The sequence below is a fragment of the Malus sylvestris genome, chromosome 17 (assembly GCF_916048215.2).
Source record: "Malus sylvestris chromosome 17, drMalSylv7.2, whole genome shotgun sequence".
NCBI lineage: Eukaryota > Viridiplantae > Streptophyta > Magnoliopsida > Rosales > Rosaceae > Malus > Malus sylvestris.
The window spans coordinates 312,711-339,929 of NC_062276.1; the positions used below are offsets into that span (position 1 = coordinate 312,711).

General features: G+C 37.1%; 4 protein-coding genes, 1 long non-coding RNA gene and 1 other non-coding gene across 9 annotated transcripts; 1 reads left to right on the forward strand and 5 right to left on the reverse strand.

Annotated features, from left to right (window-relative positions):
• Positions 1 to 2,048: 2,048 nt before the first annotated feature.
• On the reverse strand, positions 2,049 to 9,085 carry LOC126611524 (uncharacterized). Of its 4 annotated transcripts, none has more exons than XR_007618885.1 (4): positions 8,771 to 9,085; positions 8,607 to 8,676; positions 8,215 to 8,287; positions 2,049 to 2,180 (listed from the first exon to the last, which is right to left on the reverse strand). It is a non-coding gene; the product is annotated as an uncharacterized LOC126611524 (long non-coding RNA). The 4 variants fall into 4 exon arrangements; XR_007618882.1 differs by having other exon boundaries at positions 2,049 to 2,377; XR_007618884.1 differs by lacking the exon at positions 2,049 to 2,180 and adding an exon at positions 7,111 to 7,540.
• Positions 9,086 to 10,089: 1,004 nt separating this feature from the next.
• On the reverse strand, positions 10,090 to 13,658 carry LOC126611518 (V-type proton ATPase subunit C). The gene is made up of 11 exons (XM_050279820.1): positions 13,423 to 13,658; positions 13,248 to 13,316; positions 12,883 to 13,010; positions 12,675 to 12,774; positions 12,254 to 12,321; positions 12,024 to 12,165; positions 11,711 to 11,827; positions 11,380 to 11,505; positions 10,932 to 11,015; positions 10,768 to 10,847; positions 10,090 to 10,543 (listed from the first exon to the last, which is right to left on the reverse strand). Exons 1-11 carry the CDS (start codon positions 13,534 to 13,536, stop codon positions 10,441 to 10,443), a joined length of 1,131 nt encoding a protein of 376 aa, XP_050135777.1. The 5' UTR covers positions 13,537 to 13,658; the 3' UTR covers positions 10,090 to 10,440.
• Positions 13,659 to 13,811: 153 nt separating this feature from the next.
• On the reverse strand, positions 13,812 to 13,884 carry TRNAK-CUU (transfer RNA lysine (anticodon CUU)). The gene has a single exon. It is a non-coding gene; the product is annotated as a tRNA-Lys (tRNA).
• Positions 13,885 to 14,157: 273 nt separating this feature from the next.
• Positions 14,158 to 17,458, reverse strand: LOC126610385 (B3 domain-containing transcription factor FUS3-like). The gene is made up of 6 exons (XM_050278443.1): positions 17,108 to 17,458; positions 15,275 to 15,364; positions 15,043 to 15,143; positions 14,844 to 14,890; positions 14,672 to 14,748; positions 14,158 to 14,575 (listed from the first exon to the last, which is right to left on the reverse strand). Exons 1-6 carry the CDS (start codon positions 17,456 to 17,458, stop codon positions 14,264 to 14,266), a joined length of 978 nt encoding a protein of 325 aa, XP_050134400.1. The 3' UTR covers positions 14,158 to 14,263.
• A 3,221-nt stretch (positions 17,459 to 20,679) lies between these two features.
• Positions 20,680 to 24,856, reverse strand: LOC126611517 (long chain base biosynthesis protein 2a). Its single transcript, XM_050279819.1, has 12 exons — positions 24,358 to 24,856; positions 24,193 to 24,258; positions 23,894 to 23,982; positions 23,651 to 23,796; positions 23,424 to 23,548; positions 23,248 to 23,341; positions 22,720 to 22,883; positions 22,373 to 22,534; positions 21,825 to 21,951; positions 21,495 to 21,661; positions 21,288 to 21,395; positions 20,680 to 21,135 (listed from the first exon to the last, which is right to left on the reverse strand). The coding sequence occupies exons 1-12, from the start codon at positions 24,481 to 24,483 to the stop codon at positions 21,037 to 21,039; spliced, it is 1,473 nt and encodes a 490-aa protein (XP_050135776.1). The 5' UTR covers positions 24,484 to 24,856; the 3' UTR covers positions 20,680 to 21,036.
• A 712-nt stretch (positions 24,857 to 25,568) lies between these two features.
• On the forward strand, positions 25,569 to 26,499 carry LOC126611520 (histone H2A.Z-specific chaperone CHZ1-like). The gene has a single exon (XM_050279823.1). The coding sequence runs from the start codon at positions 25,764 to 25,766 to the stop codon at positions 26,331 to 26,333; it is 570 nt and encodes a 189-aa protein (XP_050135780.1). The 5' UTR covers positions 25,569 to 25,763; the 3' UTR covers positions 26,334 to 26,499.
• The last annotated feature ends 720 nt before the right edge of the window (positions 26,500 to 27,219 follow it).

The window sequence follows — 27,219 nt, forward strand, 5'->3', positions numbered from 1 at the left end:
CTTTCCGTTGATATTCTTGATGGTAGATCCCCATTTAAACAATGTTTTGGGCCTCTCTAGTATATTTTTCACTTTTTTTTTTTGTTTTCGGCTTAAATATTGTACTAAATATACATTTGTCGCTCAATAAATCATAAAATCGCTTCCAACTGCCTTTGAAAGTTTTCCTAAATGTTCACGGAAAATATTTCTCAATAATAAAAAAATCGCACTTTTCACAAAAAACGTGGTGCTCACAGTTTGTAGTTGGTCTTGCAAATTCGTACATGAATCATCGTTCAATCTATTTATTTTCACATTCACCTCACTGTAAGTTTGCATAATTAAGGTAAGACTTTCCATTGATATTCTTGACAGTGGAACCATATTTAAACAATGTTTTGGGTCTCACTAGTATATTTTTCACTTATTTTGTTTTAATTTTTTACTTAAATATTCTACTAAATATATATTTTTTTGCTCCATAAATTGTAAAACCACTTCCAATATCTTATAATGTTTACCCTAATGCTCACGGAAAATATTTCACAAAGATAAAAAAAATTTGCATTTTTGACCAAAAAACGTGGGTTAACATTCACGGTTTTTAGTCGATTTTGCAAATTCGCACATAAATCATCATTTAATCTATTTATTTTCCACTTCGCCTCACCATGAAGTTTTGAAAATTAAGGTAATACTTTCCGGTTATATTCTTCAGGGTATAACCTCATTCAAACAATGTTTTTGGCAACTCCAATATAGTTTTCACTTATTTTTTTGGTTTTCAGCTTAAATATTTTATTAAATATATATTTGTTGCTCAATAAATCATAAAACTGCTTCCAAATGCCTTATAAAGTTTTTCTTAATGCTCAAAGAAAATAAAAAAATTTCATTTTTCACTAAAAACGTGTGTTAACACACTCACGATTTCTAGCCATTTTCGCAAATTCATACATAAATCATCGTATTTATTTATTTTTACCTTCGCCTTACCGTGAAGTTTTGAAAATTAAGGTAAGATCTTCCGTAGGTATCCTTGAGGTTGAAACCCCATTTAAACATGTTTTGGGTCTCACTAGCATATTTTCACTTATTTTTTTAATTTTCGGCTTAAATATTGTACTAAATATACATTTGTTATTCAATCAATCATAAAACTGCTTCCAAATGCGTTATAAAGTTTTCTTTAATGCTCGTGGAAAATATTTGGAGAAAATACAAAATTTGCATTTTTCACAAAAAATGTGGGTTAACACTCAAGATTTTAAGTCAATTTTACAAATTTGTATATAAATCATCGTTCAGACTATTTATTTTCACCTTCGCCTCACCGCAAAAACTAAAGTAAGATCTTAGGGTGGAACCTCATTTTAACAATGTTTTGAGCCTCACTACTATATTTTTCACATATTTTCTTTATTTTCGGCTTAAATATACATTTGTTACTCAATAAATCATAAAACCGATTTCTAATGTCTTATAATGTTTTTTTAATGTTCAAGAATTTTTAACACAAATAGGTGAATTCACACTCATGGTTTTAGTCAACTTTACAAATTCGTACATAAATCATCGTTTAGACTATTTATTTTCACCTTCGCCTCACCGTGAAATTTTGAAAATTAAGCAAGACTTTTCATTGATATTCTTGAGGATGGAACCCTATTTAAACACTGTTTTGAACCTCACTAATATATTTTTCACTTATTGTTTTAGTTTGCATCTTAAATATCCTAGTAAATATACATTTGTTTGCTCAATAATCATGAACCGCTTCCAAATGCCTTATAAGGTTTTCTTTAATTCTCACGGGTTAACACTCATGATTAAAAATCGATTTTGCAAATTCAGAATAAATCATCTTTCATTTTCACATTCGCCTCATCGCAAAATAGGTAAAAAAAGTTGGTATAGTTTGCCTTAAAACATGATTAAACCCAACCTGTATACATAGTAGTTCAGAAATATTTGACAATAGAACATCCCCAAAAGGCTAAGACCCTCTACTACAAGCATGTTGTTAGTTCGGAGCGTCAGTACTAATGTGCATGCAAAAGTTATAGTATTCAAATGAAATTTCGAGATATTTTATAGATACGCAGATGGATTTATTACAAAAATTTTACGACAAGTGTAGAAGTGTGTCAAAGCTGTCTGCCAGTCCTGGACATCCACCAGATCTCTGACTTTAGGTCCTAAAAAGAGACGCAAAACAAGAAAAGAGTAAGTGGTAGTTCAGAGGTGATGTCTTTCCTCGCCGAGACCCGTTTTCGTAGGTTTGGCCGGAAAATCCACTTTTCCAGCCAAGGTGACTTCTTTCCTCGCCTTCAATCTGCCTGGTCTAGTGGTTGTTCAGAGATACAAAGGTGACATGTGTTGCGCTCGACAAGGGCTTGAATTTTGATAAAAGATTAGTCGGATTCAGTATTCGAATGAAAGATATGATGATCTGAGCTTAGGGGGGCAAAGAAGAGGAAAAACAAGGAGTACTATTTAAATAAAATAGAAAATTAGCCGCCAAGTGTTTGGAGCTCAAGGGTCCCACAAAGACGAAATTTACTCTTTTAGGGGCATTTTGGTCATTTTGCAATAAGAAAAAAATAATTTAGAAGAAAAATCGAGGACGGATTGTAACAATCTACACCTCTAAGAAATCTTCAACCCCAAATTTCTAGAACAAACTACTGGATGAGTGTAGATATTGACCATGCATATGCTCCTCAATCTCCCAAGTAGCCTAAACCTCATAATTGCTCCATAGAACATTCACTACCGGTATCCCCTTGTTCCTCATAACCTTCTCTTTCCTGTCAAGGATCACTATCTTAGCTCAAATCCTGCTTTAGTTGGGGTTGCAACACCTGTGACTTATGTGGTATGTACTTCCTCAACAAGGATACATGGAATACATCGTGTGGTATGTACTTCCTCAACAAGGATACATGGAATACATCGTGCACCCAAGATAACATTGGTGGCAGGACTAGCCTATAAGCAACTGGGCCTACGCACTCAACAATCTCATAAGGACCAATGTATTAGGAGCTTAGCTTACCCTGTTTGCCACATCCGACACTACATTTCCAGGGTGACAATTTCAAGAACGCAAATACACCAACATCATTATCACGGTCCTTAGAATGCATGTCTATTGTGCTCTTTTGCCTATCCTGGGCGACTTTTAAGTTTCGTTTAATCACCTGGATTTTCTCTTTAGTCTCATCAACCGACTCTTGCCCCTCAAGTGCTCGTTCACCCACCCATGTCCAACATAGAAGGGTTCGGCACACTTTCCCATACAATGCCTCACACGGTGTCGTATCAATGCTGGAATGATAGCTGCTGTTATAAGCGAATTCTATCGATGACAAGTGTTTATCCCAATTATCTCTAAACTGAAGAACAGATTATCTCAGCATATCTTCCAAGGTTTGGATCGTCCTTTCTGATTGACCATCTGTCTATGGGTGAAAGGCCATAGGGTACAGTAACTTTGTACCCATAGCATCCTGAAATGCTTTCGAAACCCGAAAGTGAATCTCGAGTCACTTTCTAAAAAATGGAGACAGGTAGACCATGGAATCTAATAATCTGGTCTATGCATATCTCTACTAGCTTACTCAGCTTGTAGTTCTTTCAACTGCCAAAAAATGCGCTAACTTAGGAAGTCGATCAACAATTACCCAAATCTCATCATATTTCAAGGAAATGGTAGGTAGCCCATATACCAAATCCATGGTGATATCCTCTCATTTCCAAGATGGAATTGGGAGTCCATGATAATCTCGAGGGTTTCTGCCTTTTTGCTTTTACTTGTTGACAAATCAAGCATTACTTCATACTCGACTATATCCATCTTCATCTCTGACTAGTAGTTGTAGGGCTTAATAGTGTGGTACATTTTTCTACTGTCTATGTGCATAGCATAAGCTAAATTAGGATCTCTTCTTTAATTCACCATTCTCCTTTGGTACAAAAAGTTGGTTACCCATCATCAAAGTCCCATCTTTGCTGACAGTGAGATCTGTTCTCATTCCACTGAGGACTAAGAGCGTCGACCATCACATTAGCTTTGTCAGGATGATAATCAATGATGCAGTTGTAATCACTAATCAGCTTTATCCACCTCATCTACCTCATATTCAATTTCCTTCTGAGTGAAGACATACTTGAAGCTTTTGTGATATGTGAAGATACGACATGTTTCTCTGTACAGGTAATGTCTCCAAATCTTCAAAGCAAATACCGCTGCAACTAACTCCAAGTCATGAGTGGGATAAATCTTTTCATGGGATTTAAGTTGTCTGGAACACATGTAATGACTCTCCCATGCTGCTTCAGCACACAACCCACTCACAACCCAAACCATGTAAAAGAGCATCACTATAGATCTTGAATTCACCACTCTTATTAGGAAGTGCTAATACAAGTACATGTGTGAGATGGTATTTCAACTCCTGAAAACTTCTCACAAATTACATCCCAAATGAACTTTACTATTTTCCTGATCAACTTTGTGAGCGGCAAAGTTATAGCTAAGAAATCCTTCACAAAGCGCCATTAGTATCCAACTAGACCAAGAAAACTTCTCACTTTAGTAACATTTTTAGGTTGCTCCCAAGCTACAATTGCAGATACCTTCTAAAGATCATCATAAATTCCCTCAACTAGAATCACATGGCCAAGAAAACTAATATGATCCAACCAGAACTTGTACTTATTGAATTTAGCATATTATTGTTCCTTTCTCAATGAACACAATAACGAACAGATTCAACTATGGTCTAAATGCCATGTTCATTAGATCCACAAATGATACAAGAGCATTCATCAACTCAAAGACATCACTAGAAACTCATAGTGCCATAACAAGTCATGAATGCTATCTTGGGAACATCTTTCTCGTAATAAGTAACCGATGATATCCTGATGTTAAATCTATTTTAGAGAATACACGTGCACTCTTAAGTGGATCAAACAAATCATCAATACACGGCAAGGGATAGCAACTTTTCACTATCACCTATTGAGTTGTCTCCAATCAATACACAAACTCATACTCTCACCATTCTTCTTTACAAAGAGAAAAAGAGCACCCCAAGGTGAAGTGCTAGGTTGAATAAACCCCTTGTCTATCAAGTCCTAAAGTTGAGTTTTCAACTCTCTCAACTCAACTAGAGTCATTTGATATGGTGCTAAAGACATGAGATCAGTGCTTGGAACCAAGTTAATGATGAACTCAACTTCTCTCTCTCGCAGTAACCCAAGTAGATCCTCAGGAAATACATCAAGGTTTGTTGACAATAGGAACATCCTCAACTCTAACAGGAGAATCTTCCTTCATCACTGCATGAGTCAAATGTCCCTCACAACCCTTTCTCAAAAGCTTATTTGCTCTCAGCGCTGAAATTATATTGTTCTGAAGAATTCTTCTTTCGTCCTAAAAAATTATATATGATCTCCCAAGTGTCCTAAGAGTGACTTCCTTAGTGTAACAGTCCACCAAGGAATAATTTTTAGATAACCAACCCATTTCCAGACTAAGGTCAATGTCAAGAATAATCAAATGAATGAAAACAGCCTCCACCATCTCATCACCGATGAAAACCGGACAACCCTTGAATGGGAATTCAAATCCAAGAGTTGTTGGTTGTGGATTAACTTTTTGGGCAAGCATCAGCGAAATAACCGAATGCGTGACACCAGGATTAATTAAAACTCTAGCTAAGTATCTAAAAGCATTTAACGTACCCATAATGACATTGGTTGATCTGCGCATCCTACTGGGTTAGGTTGTACGATCTCCAACCCGCTTGTCCACCTGTGCGGCCCCCTCGACTCTTCTGGGGCTGACTGCCACACCTAACTAACTATACTAGGCCCTGCTACTAGATGCTACTCCAATACTTTGATTCTGTTGATACATATGTTATAGAGTACCTGCATTACAGTCTGCTCGCTAAACTCGTCCAGAGCCCATACTCTTTTCATGTTTTGTTAAGGGATATTCTCGCTGCCAATGATTTATCTAACCACACGTGTGACATGTAGAAGTGCCCCGTCTGCAATCGCCATTTTGGTGTTGTCTAGATTGTCAACAATATGGACGACTTGCACTACTACCAGTACCACCAGACTATTTGCTATTAGAGAAACGAGAACTACCATACAACCTCCCTCCAGATCGTGGAGTGTTAGTGCTAGAATTGCCACTAGAAGAAGCAAAGCTCTGTCCACTCTTCTTGAATGGTCAACGGTCTCTCAGACCTCCCACTGAAAATCTACCTCGTTGTCTGGACCCAAATCAATTGTAGCTACTACTACCAACACCAAGATTAGTAAAAGTTTCTATTCTCAAGGCTACCAGAAATTCCTCATTGTAAGTCCAACAAGGATTGGATGCGGCAGCCATTCTAATGTACTCATTAAGTTCAATATGAAATGAGTAAACAACTCATCTAGGTCTTTTTCTATGGCAAGGCAATACTTTGGGAGTTCACTATACTTCCTCTCATACTCCGACACTCATATTTCCTTGTTATAGATCCAAAAATTCTTTTTTTTTTTTTTTTTTTGGTTCTTGAACTCCGGAGAAAAGAACCTGACTTTGAAATTAGTTTTGAAACCATAGTGTTTCAAGGAAGCATACGCATTTCAACATTCCACTGAGATCTTGCACTCTAGATGAGGAAAAATGTGGTTGTGGAAACCCAATACTTCTCAAGGCAGTTATTCATGGTTTGCAAGAGGCGCTCCATTTCCTCCCCGTCAAGGGTCAGTGCTCCCATTCTACGTGCTATCTCAAGGAAGGTGTGACCACCACCCTAACACTCTGAAAGCCTTGTGCAGTAGCATCCCTAACTGATCTAAGCCAGGAAAACTATATGGTGGAGTGATTGTTTAATGTCGAGGTGGCATTGCTCTAGCAATAAAACATAAGATTATTTTGCCCATACGGCACTATAAGGTGCATGATTTCAGGATTCCTAAAGCTATGCTCTGAGACCAATCAGACACGTCCCGACCCAGATATCCATCTGAATCAAGTCGTGTTGGCGGACACCTGTAAGGTGACTCAAGCCAAAACATGCATAAAGGATAAGAATTAAAAATTCAAGTAGGGCCTTTCAAAATTTTGGCGTAGTTTGCCTTAAAGTATGATTAAAACCAACATGCATACATAATAGTTCACAAATATTTCACAACTGAACATCCCTAAAAGGCCACACCAAACGGGTCTCAGGCCCTCCACTATAAGCATGTTCATAGTTCAGGGCATAAGTACTAATGTGTATGCGGAAGTTAAAGTATTCAAAAGAAATTCTAGATGCTTTATCCATGCACAGATGGATTTATTACAAAAATTCTATGACAAGGGTAAGGCTCCTTACATTTTGGAAGTGTGTTAGAGCTGCCAACTTTGTAAATCATCATCATCATAAAGCAAAATCATAATCATAATAATCCAAACCAACACTTACACCAATGGTAATGCAAATCACATGCCTAAGTCGGAACTCAAACCCAAATGATATGCACCTTGCCGGGACTCTAACTGGAAATGTAGACAATTGAATCCATAATAAGAAACGAGTTGGGACTTTAAACAATAATATGGATAAGTTGGGACTCTAACTGGAAATGTAGAGAATTGAACCCATAGTAAGAAACGAGTTGGGACTTTAACCCATAATATGAATAAGTTGACACTCTAACCCAAAATGTGAATAAGTTGGGGCTCTAACCCACCCCGATGACTCTAACCCAGATACGAATGGAGTTGGGCCTCTGACCCAACCAAGGGACTTTAACACATAATGAATGTCATGACAATAATGTATTCTATGGCCGTAGAAGAAAGATACTATAACATAAGTACATGTATACCAAGTGGTGTATAAGATCATAAATCCAATGGGGTGGATTATACATGATCATGCCTATTAGTGAAACCATTATCTCAAAAAACCAAATTCCCACAATAGTTTGCATATCCAAAATAAAACCATAATTCTCAAGTATGAAGTATCAACCATAATCAACAGTAAACCACGTATAGACTTGATGACAAGTGTAGTCAAAACCATTCGAAACCATTTGTAATTATATATATATATATAAGAAAACCAGATATAGGCATGATCATAATTATAGTCAAAACCATTCGAAATCATTTGTGATTATATAGAAATATAAGGAAACCATTTTATGAATACAAGGTCCACTCACAGGAACTCCGCTCTGTCCTTGTTGTGAGGAGGATGCTCTCTTAAGTGTCTAGACTGTCTGAAAGACCTTGCACCTACACAAGCCATTTTCACTCAGAAAGTATTCAAGATATAAAGGTAATTTAATATGGACAGATTCTAATGACTCGGTCTTCTAATCTCAAATTTACGTAATTCTTTGCTCACAATTTCTAGCATACAGACTCCATCATCAAAACCACACCAAAACCTTAGTAATGTCGAGAATATTTCAACACATAACCTACCCACTTCCACACTAGACCGCAACTTCTAAGAATTACTTAATTTCACAACAACACAGCAAAGTACACCATTTACTAAACCTAGTTCTTAAACCCAAAATAAAAGGGTTTAGGGTTTTTAGTATTTTACCCAAATCGTCCGTATTCATGTCCTAACTTGCAGCTGAGCTTCGATTCCTCGTCCAGTCAACAAATCGAGTCTAAACTTCAACAAACAACCACAATTAGAATTAAAACCTTGAATTTCGAAAAGTCTTCAGAACCCAAAAGTTGAAATCAAAATAACCCACTTACATAGGTAGAAATCCCGTGAGGAGAGGATCAACTTTATCTGTTGGTCCGAGACCCATTTCCCGTCGGTTTGGCCAGAAAATCGAATTTTCCGACGAAGGTGACTTATTTCCTCGCCTTCAATCTGCCTGGTGCAGTGGTTGTTCAGAGATTCAAAGGTGACAAAAGTGTTGGGCGCGACTACGGCATGAATTTTGATATAAGATTAGTCGAAATCGTTGTCCGAATGAAAAAGATATGATGGTTGGTCGTTAGGAGGGCAAAGGAGAGGAAAAACAAGAACAGCAGCTTTTGCTTCTGCACGAAGAGAAAAAGAAACAAGCAATTTGGCAGGCTTCTAGAAAGTTCAACTCGGATTTACCAAATTGCCCTTTTTATTTGGAAATTTCGTAACTTTATCATCCAAAGATTCCAAACTAATGAATTTAAATCTGATTATTTATATAAAATAAAATATTATCAACCAGGTGTCTTGAGCTTGAAAGTCCCACAAAAGATGAAATTTACTTTTTTTAGGAGTATTTTGGTTATTTCATAGTCAGAGAAACTATTTTACAATAACAATTAGAAACGGATCGTGACACATAATGTTTTGAAATTCATGTAAAAAAATTTTTTTGTTGATATTTGTGTAGTTGGAGTGCCGTTTTGGCAATATTTTGGGTCGCATTACTATTTTTGTCCATCTAATATTCAGTTTTTTAGCTTAAATATTTATTAAAATTTTATTTGTGGCTCGATAAATGATAAAATTGGTCTTAAATGCATGATAAAATTGGAGATTCTATTAAAAATTAAAAAATATTTGAAGTTGTTGTCAAATTTGAAGTTGCTGACAAATATGACAGCCAGGAAAAGAGATGATATTTCATATCATGCCATATCAGATTTGGCTGCTCGGTTGGAAAATATTGTTGATGCCTTTTCTTATCGTTATTGCTAATTTAATATTTTAACATCTCGAGAGGATGTTTTTACTTTTAATCATGATCGAAAATATTTTACAACAATAAAAAAATTTGTATTTTTCTCGAAGAAGTATGTGCTATTTACTTTTCAATCATGCATTGCTTCTGTCTAGACTTCAATTTTGTGGTTCTGTTGATTCCGCCAGGCTTTCGGGTTTGAAGAGGATGAATTTTATCATTTGATTTTGGCTGCAAATCTGTAATTTCAAAAAGTTAATAGTGATGAGAGTGCCACAAAAAATGTCAATTAGACATCCGAAATGCTCCGTGTTTCACCCCAGCTATCCGGAGGTTTATGCCGTTGTTTGTAGGCAAATCTATCTTGATTGGAAGAAGAAAAAAAGATTCCCTCCAGAAAAAAAGTAGTTCTTACCTTCCTCGTCGAAGGGAAGAAAACCCAAAGATATTATTCACATCGTATCCTTCAAACGATTATTGATTGCATGCTCTACAGATATTAGTGCGCAATGCCCCAAAAACTACCCAAGTTCTAAGCACCAAAACAAAAAGGCTACAAGTTTAGGGATGAAAATCCCCCATAAATTTCACCTCTAACATCCCAATGAACCCTCACAAGGAATCCCAAAGCAGCAATTATAAATAAATAAAGTATACAACTGTAAATGCTAATATACAAGTACCCCGTCCACTGTTATTGTCGTCCAAAGAGATCCTCAGATTCTGACGGGATATTCAAGCGCCCATTCAAACAAGATTGATCGTGAACGAAACATATGGATGTGCATCCGCATCACCTGCTAGACCAGGCACCCCTCCGCCGACTTCATCATCAGTTTTCCAGAAGGTGCTGCGTTGTTAACAAAAACATCAAGGGCATAACGTAAGAGAGACGCGTTAAAAGCACACAACATATCACACAAGGTATCTTAGTATGGTGAACATGGGTCCTCAAGTCATCTGGCATCTACACCATTCATGACTTCAACCTCACAATTGGTCAGTTATGTTTTATGGAAGAGGTGAGGTTCTCCCTTCGTGTGCAACAAACATAAAGAATGCTTATGGACTTGCCTGTTGCCACTGTCACACAACCCTTCAAGGATTGAACGCACTTTCTTCTCAGCTTTTGTAGGAGGGGATAACACACATGCCTGAAATTTCATTTCAATATCCACTGCTTAGTCAATACTAAGTGCATGGTGGTAAACCAGTGACAAAAGATGAAACTTATTTACCAAGAAATTTGGTGGTAAACCATATCTCAAAATGCTCTCTGTAAAGACACGTACAGCACAAAAATGCATCCAGGAGCTGAAAACCTGCAGGCGAGAAACGAGTGCATTTTGTTTGAAATTTCCAAAATCTGTCATAGTAGGGCATGCATATAAATGATACGACAATAGTATTAACATTTGATGATAATAGTACAACAATTCCTCCAAGAACAATTCTGGAAAACTGTGACCGAGCGACAAAGAGAGCGAACAGCAGGCATTATGTATGCAGGCTACTTAAATTAGGCCATCAGGGGAACCTTTGATTTAAGATTACTAGACAGACATCCACAATTTAATAACCCCAACTAACACAACATGACCCAAGCTACCACAATTTGGCTACATTTTTATTGCATGGCCAGTGACATAACTATGAAGAAAGTAAATTGAGTGAAACAAAAATTACCTCCCCATAACTGGTATAGCACCACTGCAAAAGGGAGCCTCTTAAATTTTCTTGGTCTTGCACCAATTTTTCTAACTCCTGCTTTCGACTTTCTTGTGCTTCAGAACTGTATTCAAAATCACGAATCTGAACCACATGATAAAGAACCACAAGTCAGTTATAAAACTTCTCGGAGGGTTAAAAAAGGAATTGGGATATTTGCACCAATCATCTAGTGCAGTTACATTTATCATGAACAGTGATTTGATATTGCATGAACTGTAAAGGAGATTCACTTATGCTACTTTCATGGAAGACCAGAACAACATGCACAAAAAACAAAAGTACTCACCTGGAACCCCTTTTCACGAGCACTTGTTCTAAAGTTATCTGCGACCCGATTAAACAGTGTTACAGTGTAAAGAGCATATTCATTATCTTCAAATAACTTCTTGGAGGACCTTGGCACCTGCAAATTGCTTAACATGATCAATAAGACTGAAACAAGAAGGCTGCAATAAACATAAACAAATTAAGTCCTAGCTGTTATTTCAAAACTTTGCAAGAGAGGATGTACAAGTTCATCAACTATCTCCAACCAACCGCAATAACCTAGTGTGTTAGTAGCAGCTGAAGTAAAAAGCTATGGAGGAGGAAAATCATACCACATAGTTAGTCAGGGTCTCATAGCTTGATAGCCAATCCTTCTGAGAGTACTTGGGAACAATTGCAAGGAGAGTCACTAGATGTTCTGAAATAATGATGTCCTCTGGTTTCACTAAACCAGAAAGATCACGGACTGCTAAACTGAAAAACACCAAGAGACTTGTTAACCAAGAATCGTAATGAAAATGGTCATATTATTGCAAGCGTTAGAGTTAAAGAATAATTATACCTTCCACTCTGCTTTCGATTGATAGCATTCAATTGACTGCGGACATTATTATACTCGGCTACTCGAACCTAACATAAGAGTCATAAAATGGTGATTTATTTTTCTTGGAAAGAGTCGGACTAAATATATATAATTCAACTTATCATTAAGTTATGCAACTTATGCTAAGGGGTGAGTCTGGAGAAACTGAGAGCCATTAATTATAGTAGTTCACTTCTCCAGCAACAAATATCATTTGTTTTTTTCCAACAAATTGCATCATTTACCAACAACAGCTTGAGTCCTCTCATCACAACAGATAAATGCTTCTAGTGACTAAAACTTATGGAGTATGTACAGTTTATCACTCCAATAAGTATATCAAAAAACTTGCATTACATCAATGGCAGAACTAGGTTGAAGGAAAAACGTGGAGCATTACCTTGAGATCATCCTCAATCTTTGCAACTTGACCATGAATGCTGTCAACAATCTCCTTCAAAGGCGACATCGTAGGGTACTTGGCTTCATCCCAAACGAACCTACCATAATAAAAACCCAAATTCAATACTCACAGGCAGTGACCACACATAAACCAAAGCACCACACCTCAAGTTCATAATTGATCTCATTGAACTTTGAATTAATACCTGGTGAGGTATGAATCGACAGGCACTCCATCGACAGTCAGAGCGCTACTCTCCACCCCTGAAACCCTCTCGAGCTCCTCGATCTGGCGCCTGATCTTATGAGAAACACCCTCTACAAAGTTGTTGGACTGCAAATTGCCAAAAATCACAAAATATAAACTAAATTGGCAGATCGGAGCAAAACAAAATTGCATTACAAATTACATTTCAACAATGATAAAGAGAACTCTTATCCAATGAGATTCCAATCGGATAAAGATAAGGTGTCTGAAAATTATCACTGACAAAAGATAATTAATAATACATTAAGCTACCAAACAAGTTTCAGAATTCCAAAATTATTAATACAACAAATGCGAGAATACCTTTAAGAGATCGTCGCTGAGGGAGAGAAGAGAATCCAAGGTTCCAACACGGAGATTGGGAATATTGAACTGCAAAAAGTGATAGGGGTAATTAAATTGATAAGAAGAGAAATGAATTGAAAAACAAATCAGATCAGATCTTGCGAATCAAAAGGAAGAAAGGAAGAGCAAGTACTCTGTAGAGGGGAGTGTCGAAGGAGTGCTTGGAGATTTGTTCCTGCAGACGGTTCCATAGAGACGACGCCGAGTTTTGAGCCGGCAGAGACACCACCCAATACCTGCTCGCCATTCAATCAATCTGCACACCCTTCTCTTCTGCTTCTTCTTCTTCTAGCTCTGTGAGTTTGCTTCTCACTCCTAAATTCTCTCTCTGCAGAGTGCCGCTCCCCCTCCTCCTTTTATTTTCTGTATATTTCTATTTTTCTTGTTTTAATTCCTTTTTTTTTTTCCTACCAAAATTATATATATTTATTAATAGGACAAATATTAAAATATTAAAAAAAAACCCGGTAAACCGCACTAGAACGGAAGAACCCATAGGGACCCGGGAAAGAAAAAAAAAGGCGCCCACCGTGGGGCTCGAACCCACGACCACAAGGTTAAGAGCCTTGCGCTCTACCAACTGAGCTAGACGGGCAACTTGTTGTTTACAGCAGAAACAGATGCACCATATTATGCCTGTAATCAAGTTCTTTTTCACCGAGACTATGGTGTAATCAACAGTAAAGTAAACAGCAAGGGTCAATTACACATGTTTTCAGTTCATTACTTGATTGGATTATCCTAATTTCTTAAGCAAGCTATTAGGAGATTGAACGATATTATAAATATATAAGTTGGACAAGTACAATACATGTTACAAGTTTCTACACTTGTTATTGCCCTTATTGGTGCATACGATCAGCTGCCAAAATACAAAGGGTACAAAAAACAGAGAGTCTAACCCATTTGGTCATGTCACTTAGGTGGTTACATATTTATACTAATGTTGCATATATATTAGTTTATGCTAAAACTTAATAAAAGTCGTCAAGAGACAAGTTTTCAACAGATCCGAAACTTTCATGCAGAGACCCATTTCTGGAGTAGTTTGTCATCATTGATCCCCCAAAAAAATCAAGCAGCGAGTCGTTTGAGAAGGTGGTGGTGTCGTACACAAATGACATGCCCGCAGTCATATCCTCATCCATTTTCGGCATGTAAAACGAACTCGAACTGAACTTGTTAGCCTCAGACTCGTGCACATAGCGGTCGCTCACCGCATTGTTCATACCACTTATGTCTCCGTATACATGATCTTGGTCAGATGCCTTTCTTGCCTGAATAACCTGCCAATGCACGTACGGTCACGAACAATTTAAATTAGTATCTGTTTAAATAATGATCAAATCATCATGAACTGTATAGTGATTTGGTCACCCTACGTAATTCTGGTTGTGATTATCTTGGTAAACCATGATGTAATCTCCAAACTGTAAGCCATGTACATTAACAAAGTCACCTGAAAAAAAATTCTACATTAAAAGACTGATAATTGAACATATATAATATATAACCAAATGTTTGATAAAAGGGAAAAAAGGGAGATATTTATACCAGTATTTTCAAGTACATACATTCGGCTGTTGTTATTAGGCCAAAACCTGATTAATTGGAAAAATAACAAAACATAGATTGATCCGCCATTAGAAATATCTTAAGAAATGACTTTTTCATGCATTCATAAATTGCTAGAAAATTGATCTGGGATTGAAAGGAATAGAGAACTCGTTAAAGATATTGAAGAACTTCAAACCTGTACTTGAAGCTCCAAACATGCAGACCATCTATGTCATCCATGTTGATTGCTATTCCTTCCTTTGATTCGAGGGTAGGGAGATGAGCCTCGGCTGCTTTCTGCAATTAAGTAAACAATTCAGCATTGTCAAATACATACATATGAACCTTAGTAGCTAAATTAGTTAGCATGATAATATTCGTAATCATATCATAGCCATTTACAAAAGCGATAAATATTGAGTAATTACCTTGGGGAGTATCATTCTTCTGAGAGGGCTCACATCACTATTCTTGAGCTCTTTTTGGAAAAGAAATCGCAGCCGTGTTGGATCAATTACCTGAAGCGTCCAGATCCATTCATGGCAAAAAAAGATATGCATTGAACAAACTGATCTTGAAACAGTAAGACAGCATATAAATATGCTCAAATTGCAACTGAAATAAGTGAAAAAGGTGCAATGTTTTCTATCATGTCATTTCTTGGACAACAAAATCAAATGAAGATTAGCACTAGCACAGTTAGGAACTTCAGAATCTACAATCCAAACTAGATTAGGGATTCTATATCAAATACGAATAAATCCAACGATGATTCACTCATCAAACATTACTATAAAAAGTGAAATCGTCAATTCAAGGGTCTTTTAACTAAAAAAAGGGTGAGCTCATAAAACCAACGGTTATTCAACTATACAATGTTCATATCGAATGCGACAAGTTATGTACTGTGGAGTGTTCCCAAAATCTATATTTTAGTGGAACATGATTTACAGGGACTCGTTTCGAATACATACTTACAAAAAGTGAACTCATAAATCCAACAGTTATTCAACTATATAGTCTTCATACCAAATGCGACAAATCTGTACTTTGTATTGTTCCCATAATCTATATCCAAGTGGAATGTGATTTATAGGGACTCATTTTGAACACCGTACTAAAAAAAGGTGAACTCATCAGTCCAACAGTTAATAATTTAATTATACAATGTTCATATCGAATGCGACAAATCTGACTATTGAGTGTCCCTAAAATCTATATTTTAGTGGAACATGATTTACAGGGACTCATTTCGAACACATACTTAAAAAAAGTTAACTCATAAATCCAACGGTTATTCAACTATACAGTCTTCATACCAAATGCGACAAATCTGTACTGTGGAGTGTTCCCAAAATCTATATCCAAGTGGAATGTGATTTATAGGGACTCATTTTGAACACTTACTAAAAAAAGGTGAACTCATCAGTCCAACAGTTAATAATTTAATTATACAATGTTCATATCGAATGTGACAAATCTGACTATTGAGTGTCCCCAAAATCTATATCTATGAGGAACGGGATTACGGGGACTCCTTTTGAACACATACAAATTAATTAGTAAAGGTTGCTGTATACGTCATGTACGATGACATACACCGATCTATCAGTAGATTTATACAGTTGGTGCCCAACCTGATAATGCCATCGCATAGATTAAGTTCTTAAACACTAGATAGGACCGATTCTATTGAACCAACAGCATATACAAAGTAGAATAAAATTGGATAATAATTTAAAGAAGAAATTCCCCCAAGAAAAACATACAACTATGTATCTACATTGCCTTTGATTACTCATCCAAATCACAAGATTTTATAAGGAAGCCGGAAACTCCATTTGAAAAAATCTGACACATCGATAACTGTAAGTGGAAGGGTTATATATCAGTTATATCAGGCCAGTTGAACATGTGAAAGGTCAATCAAATCAATCTAGTCCTTGTATATCTCAAAATAACAATAATGTATCTCAAGATAACAATAATAATAATAATAATAAATGGAAGAAAATCAAAGAAAAAAAAAACAAATTTACATACATCTGATGGAACAGTGTCAGATCACATGAACCGAAAAGTAAAACATCAGATTTCAACTATATAACAAAAGGGAGCATATAAATCGCAGAAAAATAATTAAATAAGGAAGGAAAATATTCAATCAAATTTAACTGAAACAAAGAAGGGTAAATTTTGAAGAACAAATAAGCAACTAATACTAATATACATGAGAGGTAGAGGGAATTAAGGAGGCTCACACGTCCAGGAGGGAGAGTGGAGGGCGGTGGTAGCACGTGCGAGGGGGTAGCGGAAGCAGCAGCTGCCGCGAAAGAAGAGAGGTCGTGAAAGTTGATGGTGGAGGATCGCCTCTGTCTGGTCATTCGTTTTTTCCTGAGGACACCGAAACTAGTCACAGCACGGACAAGGTCATGGATCGACCCGCTCCGATTCGACCCGTGAAAGGTACTCTTGTGATCCGCGTTATCCTTGTTCCCCTTGGCAGTGACAAGGCCGAGCTCAGCCTCAACACCTGCCCTCAAGCCAGAGGCCTCGGTTTTCTCACGAAGACCTACAGCTGCTGCTGCTGCTGCCGCCGCTGTTTGGTCCATTAAACCAAAAGCAAAAGTGTTAAAAAGCAAAGGAAATTACTAGTACAGGTTGGACCTTGGATTTCAGAAACAGTGGCTGTGAAGGACGCTCGGCAATCGCGAAATGGGTGGGCTATCTCTCTGGAAAGAGAAGAATATATATCTAGCTAGTGGGTGGCTGTGGAGGTGTGTGCAACTCCCAGCTTAATTTGCTACCTTTTTCTTAATTTTTATTTAATTTTTCTTATTTCTTTGCTATTTTTGGCAAGGGTTTTTGGAGATTAAAGCTGCTGCTGCTACCCTTGATTTTCCAGTGACATTTGTGCAGCCTGCATTCAGTCATATCATGATTTACATAAGCTTTTGCTTGCTCTCTTTTTTCACGTATTTTTAATTGTTTATGTGCAAATAGAGTTGTATCTATTAATGAGCGTTGGTATTTGGAAGAAAAAGTCATATTTAGGGTTTAGCTATGGTGTTCGCAATTTACAAAAGAGGACCTCTTGTTCTGGGTCGGATGACAAATGTGCAATATGCGTTCATGGTTTTGTTTATTTTTATTTAAACCTACCTAGCTAGTTAACTTAAATATCAAACCATGGTTAGTGTTGAGAAGTGTGGAAGGGATGGTGGGGGAGGGGGAGGAGGGGATAAGGTGGGTGGTGGTGGTAGTTGGAGTGTGGCCAACGGAGGAGTGACGGATGGACGGTGAAGACAGCAATGTTGGTCTGAGATGAACTTCCAGGTGTTGCAAAAGTTCTGACTCCCCATGCAACTGTGTAATCAATTCAATGGCATCTCTCTCTCCGCTCTCTTTCCCGACTTTCTCTCTTTCTCTTTCATGTGATGAAAACCAGACTAGACACCCTCCTTTTTCTCCCTCTCTCTCTCTCTCTCTCTCTCTCTCTCTCCTCGCGCAGAGACGAACAAGAGAGTTTTACGTGCGGTAGGGATGAAGGAGAGTTTCCGGTGTGATACTCATACCATGGACTATTGTACTTACTATTCACATCAAGCATGGTGTATTAAAACGCACGGTTCAGATCGTTTTACTTCGCAAAATCTACGGCTATCTGATTTAGGTGACCAAATAAAAAGACCTCTGGGCTCCATCTGATTCCCAGATTTTACGCCACTTTATTTGATTCACATTTCTTTTTATTTATTACCACATCCATTTCCACTTAAACTTTTGATTTTTGTGTGGACATGAGCTGGTGGGGATGGACTTTCCTTAGAACATTTTCAAATGAGATGCTAAAATGTATACATCAGATATAACAGTAAAACAAAAGATCAAACTAATATTTTACAACTGAAGTGTCAAATCTTATGTGACGATGACATGAATTGATAGTAAAAGAGATTGCTATCAAATTTGACATCAGCTTCAAATGTTTTTTTTATTAATTATTAAAAAAATTAATTAGTTTAATCATTTAATATAATTAATGTTGAGTTGATCGATGCAATTATCTTACTTTTTTCTTCTTTTCAATCAAGGAAAGTGAACAGATTTTGACAAAAAAAAAAAAGAAAGTGAACAAATTACTAATTAAACTTTAAATGTCATTTATTAAATTTTAATTATTTTAATAATTTATTTTATAAAATAATAATTTAATTTGACATATCTTATTTGGAGAACAAATCTTTAAAAGAGGTCAAAATGCTACATAAGCTGTCAAAATTTGACATCTCCTTTAGAGATGATTTTAGGTATTCGAATTTAAATTCTCTTCTTTATAATTTAAAATTTAATTATATGTAAAATATATTGAAATTTTTGGAATATTATGTTTTAGAGGTCCAAAAAAATTTACTCGTATTTTCAAAATTTGTAAAATTTATTATTTTAGGCGTGAAAGACTTAATTGCCTATATATCTAAAAAAAAATTGATACACCTTTTTTCCAAAATTTCTCAATGGCGCTTGTATGAAGAAAAAACTTTGGATGACATAGAACTCTAACTTGATTTAATAAGGTCTCATATTCGACTCATTGACGAAAGAAAGGCGCGATTTGAACAAAACTGTGAGAGTTAAACATAACTATAAAAAAAATTAATGATCAAGATTAAAATGGTGATATAAGGAAAAAATATTGGCAATTAAAATGGTGATATAAAGAAAAAATATTGGCACTATACACTGTATTGTAAGAGAGATTTTTCAGTGTTCACATCACACGAAGTGGTCACGTGTCCCTATATAAATTGTAGGTTATATATGTTAAAAAGTTAATAACTTAAAAATTAAAATTTTCTACCACTTACATAAAAATACGTAATGTATCATTCGTGTTCCCATTGCAACTAAAAATTTTCCTGTAGAGACCTTTCGTCTTTTTGCCGGTCATCACGCACTCTCTTTTAACCTCAGCGATATGCTTCTGCTGCCACTTGGACGCCATGCAAAATTGAGTCAAATGATTTTTATTTTATTTTATTTAAATTTCTGGTCCGATAAATGAAATAATAAATTACAGCTCTTAACTTAGGTGATATTTGACAGTATTACGATATGATAATATTCATTTTCACTTGAAAGTGAAAGTTCTTAGTTCGAATTTCGTGAATGATGAATTCGATACCAAAATTAGATTACCCATTGTGTGGCCTACCCAAACACCCCCTCCTTTTCGTGTAAAAAATATTGATGTACTAAAAAAAACTTAGGAGAGTTTTTATTGAGTTCGGAATACGGGTAATACACTACGTGTCATTATATAAGAAGAGGGAAATTTTATTTTTTAAGTAGTTAATTTTTAACACAGGTATCTCATTACTAGTATAGTGACACGTGATATACCCACTTCGGGTTACAAATTTCTCTTCACTCATAGTCTACACTCTCGAGTAAATAGTTGACAGTAATTTCCGATTAGGGCAATCCCAAGGTAACTATTGTATTAAGGAGAGTTTCTCAAAATGAAACTTTTCATAAACTCTTTGTCACTCTACAGTTTAAATATAATTTTTGTATCAACATTATAAAATATTGTGAAAAAACCATGAAACAGTAGAGAGTCCATGAAGAGCCTCATTTTTTAAGAATCCTCCTAGCATTTCTCTCTGCTGCAAATAGGTCTTGCAAATTGCAATTCGCCAATTTAATTCGAAGTTTCTGAACTGTTTAGGTAAAAACAGATAACATTTAGCTGGAAATAAACAAGATCTATTAATCCCACTTGGTTAGATATTCAGTTGACCATTTGTCATTGGAATTGTTGGAAAATAACTGAAGAAAATAGTAAATTCTGGTCACAAACTAAACAGGCTCCATTTGTACAGCTCATACGATGAGAAGAGAAGACCAATTTAAACAAACAAAACTATTGGAAGAGAAGAGAAAATAGCAAAATCCACCATGTATGAACAAGAAACGCCCTATTCGAGCGTAGCACGGTGCAGACCTTTGATATAGAGAATGCCACATTACAACAAGAGCTGATGACACCGCAAGTTAAATCACAAGGTACACACTGACATACGTGATCACATATCCTAGACTCTAGTCCATCTTCCACGACCCCTTTTACGGCTCACAAATGATGATTCAAGGCTCCAAGGCATCCCTCCATCTTCAGTTTTGCTAATCAGTCCACCTTCAGCAACCTTTCTTCTTCGGCCTGCGCCTTCTTTGGTTCAGCGGGGAAGTATTTTATACCCACCAGATCACCAACCCTCCCGAAGACCTGAAAGAACCAAACCCCAAAACAACATCAAGCCACAAACTCTCTCACATTGCAACCAATATTGCAACTGTGTTATAAGATGTTGCATACAATTGGAAATACATGAAGCCAGAGAATGGACGTCATATTGAACATGTTATACAAGAATTTACCTCCAAGGCTTTGATCAAGTCTTCCCTTGTATGAGATGCAGATATGCATATACGTGCCCTTGCCAACAGTAGCGGGGTTGCTGGAAATGCTACTGTCACAACAGCTACCTGTAACAGCACCATTCATACAGCAGTAATTATATTGACCTAGAGGCAACAGAAAAATTAAACCATAAGAGGACAAATGTGGGGGAAGTATGGACGCACATTCTGCTTGAGGCACTCCCGTGAGAAGGCAGGAATTTTGGCTGGGTTGTATAGCATAATCGGCATTACTGGAGAGTCGTTATCCCCCAAAACCTCAAAACCCATTTTTTGTAGTTCTGACCTGAAAAAGTTGCTATTCTCTCGTATCCGTGCAAGTTTTTGGGCACCTACAAGGAAACAAAAGCTCTTTCGGTCACCATCATATAAAGAAGAAGCACTAAAGGCTAAAGATACTTGCACAATATCTACTAAACACAAGACATACCAAAGAAAACAGAGGAAAGAAAACCAAAGAGAAACTGAGGAAAAGAAACAAGTATCTATCAGCACCTCTATTGGAACCATCCTCTCCAAGAAGGACCTTTATGGCACATATTATTTGTTGGGCAGCTGGTGGTGATATTGAAGTTGCATAAAGATGAGCAGGGCAAGTGTACTTCAAGTATTGGATAAGCTCCTGGACATAACATCATTGACCACGTTAAATTGAATACGAAGCTCATGAATTTTTTTTATTACTCTGCAAAGACACACCATAATGTGAATAAAAGGATGGCACAAGAGTCAAAGTGTTTGTTACAAAGAGAATATAAAAACTCAATACATGGTAATTTGTCTAAGAATCACATCAATGCATCGTGCAACGGAGAAGACCTTCTGCCAGAATCAAAATTGCTTTTCAACTAAGAGTTAGGTTGATCATCCATAAATGGCACTTAAGTAAAAGAAACTGACAGCCAGCCAGCCAGTCATATAGATAATGCATAATTAAGTCTCTCCTATTTCAACGAATGCCTTTTCCACATTGAAAGTCTGGCTAGGTCCCACCACGCACTGATTAACATATTCGAAGTATAAGGAAGGTTCAAAAAACAAACCTTAGATCCTGCAATATAGCCACCACATGATCCAAATGACTTGGTAAATGTTCCCATCATGATATCTACATCAGCTGTATCGACTCCTAAGAGCTCACAAACACCTCTTCCTGTTTTCCCTACTGCTCCAATGCTGTGGGCCTCATCCAAATATGTATATGCCTAAGACAAGAAAGGAAGTTGCTGAGAATAAAGACAAAAATTATTCACTGTTCAGATAACAGTTTAGCAAGGTATTTCCCAATTCATTAGAAAAGTAATAGTCCTTTGAAGGATACAATATACTGCATATAATAAGGTGGCCAAAACAACATTTATTGAAGTGAAAGCTACCAAGAAGGTGCAACCTTATATTTTTTGCAGATTGCTATAATCTCAGGAAGTTTACAAAGCTCCCCTTCCATGCTGTATATCCCCTCCACAATGACGATTATCTTCTTCCAGGGTCTGCGGGTCCTAGGCTGCCCCTCTGCGATTTTTTCTCTCAAAACTTCCTCCAAATGAGCAGGAGCTGTAAATAAAGCAACAGATAGATATAACGGTGCAACCTCCAACCTGAGCTTCACATTTTTCTTTTAATTTTAATGAGTAAAACTCTATTCATGCTATCATCAACATCTCAGAGAAAAACGCAACATCTTGGAAATGTGTATCCGATGAACATCCCGTTCATTCAAGTAATCAATTAAATCCATACACATGAATTTAAACAAGGACAAATAGCCAAAAACCTGATTATGAACTAATATTTCCTCACTGGATTGTCTTAGTGTAAAGAAAATATGCATCATTTAAAACCCTGAGACGCATAATTTGATGCCCAAGTCAAAAGCTTCAGCATCCATGCTATACAAGATAGTAACTAAGAAACTTACTATTGTGTTGGAAAACACAAACTCTAGCTCCAGATCCTCTTGCGCCGTTGACAATAGAGTTGTGGTTCAAAGAATCACTAACAATCAAGCCTCCCTGTAAAGTCAAATGGCACAAATTCATATAAGGAATGCAAAGACAAAGTTTAGAGGTCATAAATTTGAGAAAAGATGCAAACCTTCCCCATCAGGACAGGAAGGATAGCAGAGTTTGTGACATAACCCATTCCAAAAACTATTGCAGCAGGTTTCCCGACAAAATTTGCAACACACTCTTCCAGCTCATTATGCAAATCGGTGGTGCCTGATAATAGAAGCGTATCATGGTGAATTCATGGGATCCTTAAATTCATTTAGAAAAACAGTTCAAACAAATTTTCTTGCAAAGTAGTATTAGTATACAAACCGCCGTCAACTCTGCTGCTACAGGTACTGGGAGAATATTTTTTCAACGTCTCAATAGCGCGAGGCGTGCAGTACTCATCGGATGCAGCAAAGCCAAGGTAATTGTAAGATCCTAAGTTAAGGCATCGACTAGTTTTTTTCGTCAGCCTGCATTAGCCGAAATACAGAGTGAGGATATAAATCAAGAAAACATAACAACAGGATTCATGAAATTACAAAATCGGAGGAGATTTGCAATCGTTACTTGAGTGTTTTGTTGTAGTCATTGGAGTAGCGTTCAACCACATCAAACCAAGCATCAGGAGCACTTGCAATAGGTCTATTGAAACAGTCCTGACCAGTCAAAACTTTAAAAAATTAACCAGCAATTATCAATAATTATGTTTACGGGACTCCATGGATTTATGTTTAATTGCAGGAGCAGGTGCATCCACTCCATACAGCGCAAGAAATATAACGCAATCTTTAACCCAAAATAATAATAATAATAATAATTAAAAAATATATATATTATATAACGCAATCAAATCAACAACAAAATACCTGAATTCGAAGATAAAGCCGGCGAATATAGAAATCTTCAAGTCCTAAACAGATTGGAGCATAACCCTGCTTCTCGCAACAAAACAATCTTCTTCTTTTTTACATAAAATTACAGGAATTTTTTTTTTTAAATGGAAACAAAATTATGTCAAATGATTACGGAACCTGCAAATTGCTAGCACTCCACCAGTCAATGATTTTGCGGAAGAAATCTCTGACTTGGCCGAAAACGAAGAGCAATCCATAGCTGAAGTACGTGGTTAACGCGGTTAAATAAGGGATCGCAATCATTTTTGCGCTGGGATGATTGTATGATCCGAAAGCTACGTCGTTTAAGCTGTGTGAAGCTTGGCGACGTGAACTGGATCGGAGAATCTGGGAGTTGCGGAGCTCTGAGCAGGAGTTTCTGAGGGTGTGCAGATCAGAGATGTGGCCCAGATCCGGTATTTGAGTCGGGTTGACCCGTTGGATGGGTCAGACTCAGACGGAGGGAGAGAATGAGAGGCGATGGGAGAAGAATCGTCGTGTCTAGTCGTCCAATCTGTTTTTGGTGCCCCACTCTTTGGATTCAATTCAGTGACCGCGTTGGCGCTGGCGAAAATTCCAAGCCATATCAAATTGTGAATATTTTACACTTTCCAGCTCATTTAGGAACGGCGGACAACAATTTTCCCAGCAAATAATAAACAACGAATATTATTATGTGCAATTTTAGTGGGAAATGAAGTTGAATGCGTTACTATTAATGTGAAGAAGAAAAAAGAGAAAATCTCCATTTTCATTTAAAATAAATTGTTGCATTTGGCCTCGTTTATTTCATGTTAAATAACAATTTGTAACTTTTTTTAAAGATGACAGTGTAACTGTTAATGTTACAATAATTTAATTCTAAAATCGATAAAAAAAGGTAATAAAATTAAGATTTATTGTACTGTTGTCACTTTCGACCAAACAACTGTTATGTTAATCTTTGCATATTAAACATGAAAAATAATCCGTTTCAGGGTGGATTTGGTACCACTAAGAACTCCACAAGACAATAGAAGAGGAAGAAATTTACCGACTACTATTAAGTTAGTCTTTGAGTATTGAACATGAAAAGTAATAAGTTTTGGCATGAATTTGATACCACTAAGAACTCCAAAAGACAATAGGTGAGGAAGAAATTTGTTTTTCCATTTCATATAGCAGATGCGATTTAAATTTCTCTACAAATATAAATTAACATGATAGGGCAACAACGGTCTAGGAATACTTTTATTCGTTGTAACCGGAGGATATTAGGTAAAATCAAGAAATTCTTAGGTATTTTAGAAAATTTAAATAAATAAATATTAAGAAATTTGCTAACAAATAAAGCCCTAAAAAAATTAGGAGTTATTAAAACCGAGCGAAATTTCTTCGTGCCGCCAGGCAGGCGGCAGACCTCTCGTACGAATTGAGATCCCTCAAGGGCCTCAACTACTCTCTCTCTTTGTGGCGTTTTAAAACCCTAAAACTCACCATCCCAAGAGGTCCAATCTCTCTCCCTGCTAACCTCTCACTAAAGCCAGTCCTTCTGCAGCTCACTCATGGCTGAAGCTAGGGACCAAGGCGAACCCACATTTCCAGCGAAGCGCAAACCCGATCTCAGCTGCGGCGACCAGCCCGACTGCCCCAACAAAACCCAGAAGCTTGAAGTTCCCGATGACAGTCCGTCGGCTGCGGAAGCTAAAAGTCAAACCCCAGAAAATTTCAACAACAATTCCTCCGCTGGCGAAGAGAAAACCTGTAAGTTTGAAGCCAATGCTGACCTCGAAGACGAAGACGAGGAGGAAGATTACGAAGAAGAAGAAGAAGACGATGAAAAGTCTAATGGGAAGGCGGAGGTGGATCGCAAGGGGAAGGGGATTATGAGAGATGACAAGGGCAAAGGGAAACTGGTAGAAGAAGATGACGACGACAGCGACGATGATTCGAGCGACGGCGGAAGCGAATTCGAAGACGGAGACAGCGATTTGTCGGATGATCCTCTTGCAGAGGTCGATTTGGATAACATTCTTCCTTCGAGGACTCGGAGACGGCAGGTGCAGCCTGGAGTTTACATTGCTAATGACATTGCAAATGAAGTAGAAGACGACAGTGATGACAGCGATGATTGAGTTGAGGAGGAAGGTCAGTAAAAATTGACATTATGTTTCGGAAAGTAGTATTAGTAGTATTAGCAGTAAGTGATTCGATGAGGCTATGCTAATTAGTTGCTGTATTGCGGCCAAGGCTGTGAATACTTTATGTTACTCAATCCAAGTATCTTCCTTTTAGTCCCTATTGGATTGTATCATTTCGTCGGTATTTTCCTCCTTCAAGTTCATATTTGAAGTGTGTATGCATGTGTTATACTTTAACATGGCAGAGTAGTGGCTACAAGCTGTAATTTTAGAAATCATGTGTGAAAACTTGACCAAAACTCACTGTGAACTTTTTGTTAGTTAGGAAGACGAATATTTTGAGAGCAGAGCACAAACATGCCGAACTTTTGAAACAAAGACCTTTTCACTTATTTGTGGAAAGGTAATTCTCTTCGCGTTGACTAGGCTAAGCCTCAATGTATCCCCCTTTCTGAAGTTTTAGTGACATCTCCTCAAAGTCCCTATTGGGGATTTCCGGGTGTTTAGTCTTACTATTTCCACAGCCATCGTTAGGGTTTAAAGCTGGACTGTCTCGCTGAAGAGTTTGCCTTGGCTAAAAATAGCGAGCGCACTTCAAGGAGGAAAAGGGGAGAAGATTCAGTAACCCATAGCTCTAGTTAAGGAAGTGATTTATCAATTGGCCTTTTGAAGAACATCACTTGCCTATGCCAAAGTAGCAGTTCTGACCAAATCACATTGTAGTTCTGAAGTTTATCTTCATACAAGTGGATAATCTGTCATAGGGTATCATGTCTATTATTGTTGATTGGTCCTTGTTCCCATCGCATGGAAAGACCGTTACTTGGAATGGTCCACTGGAGCAGGGAGGACTGATTTTGATGTGATCCTAACCCATAGC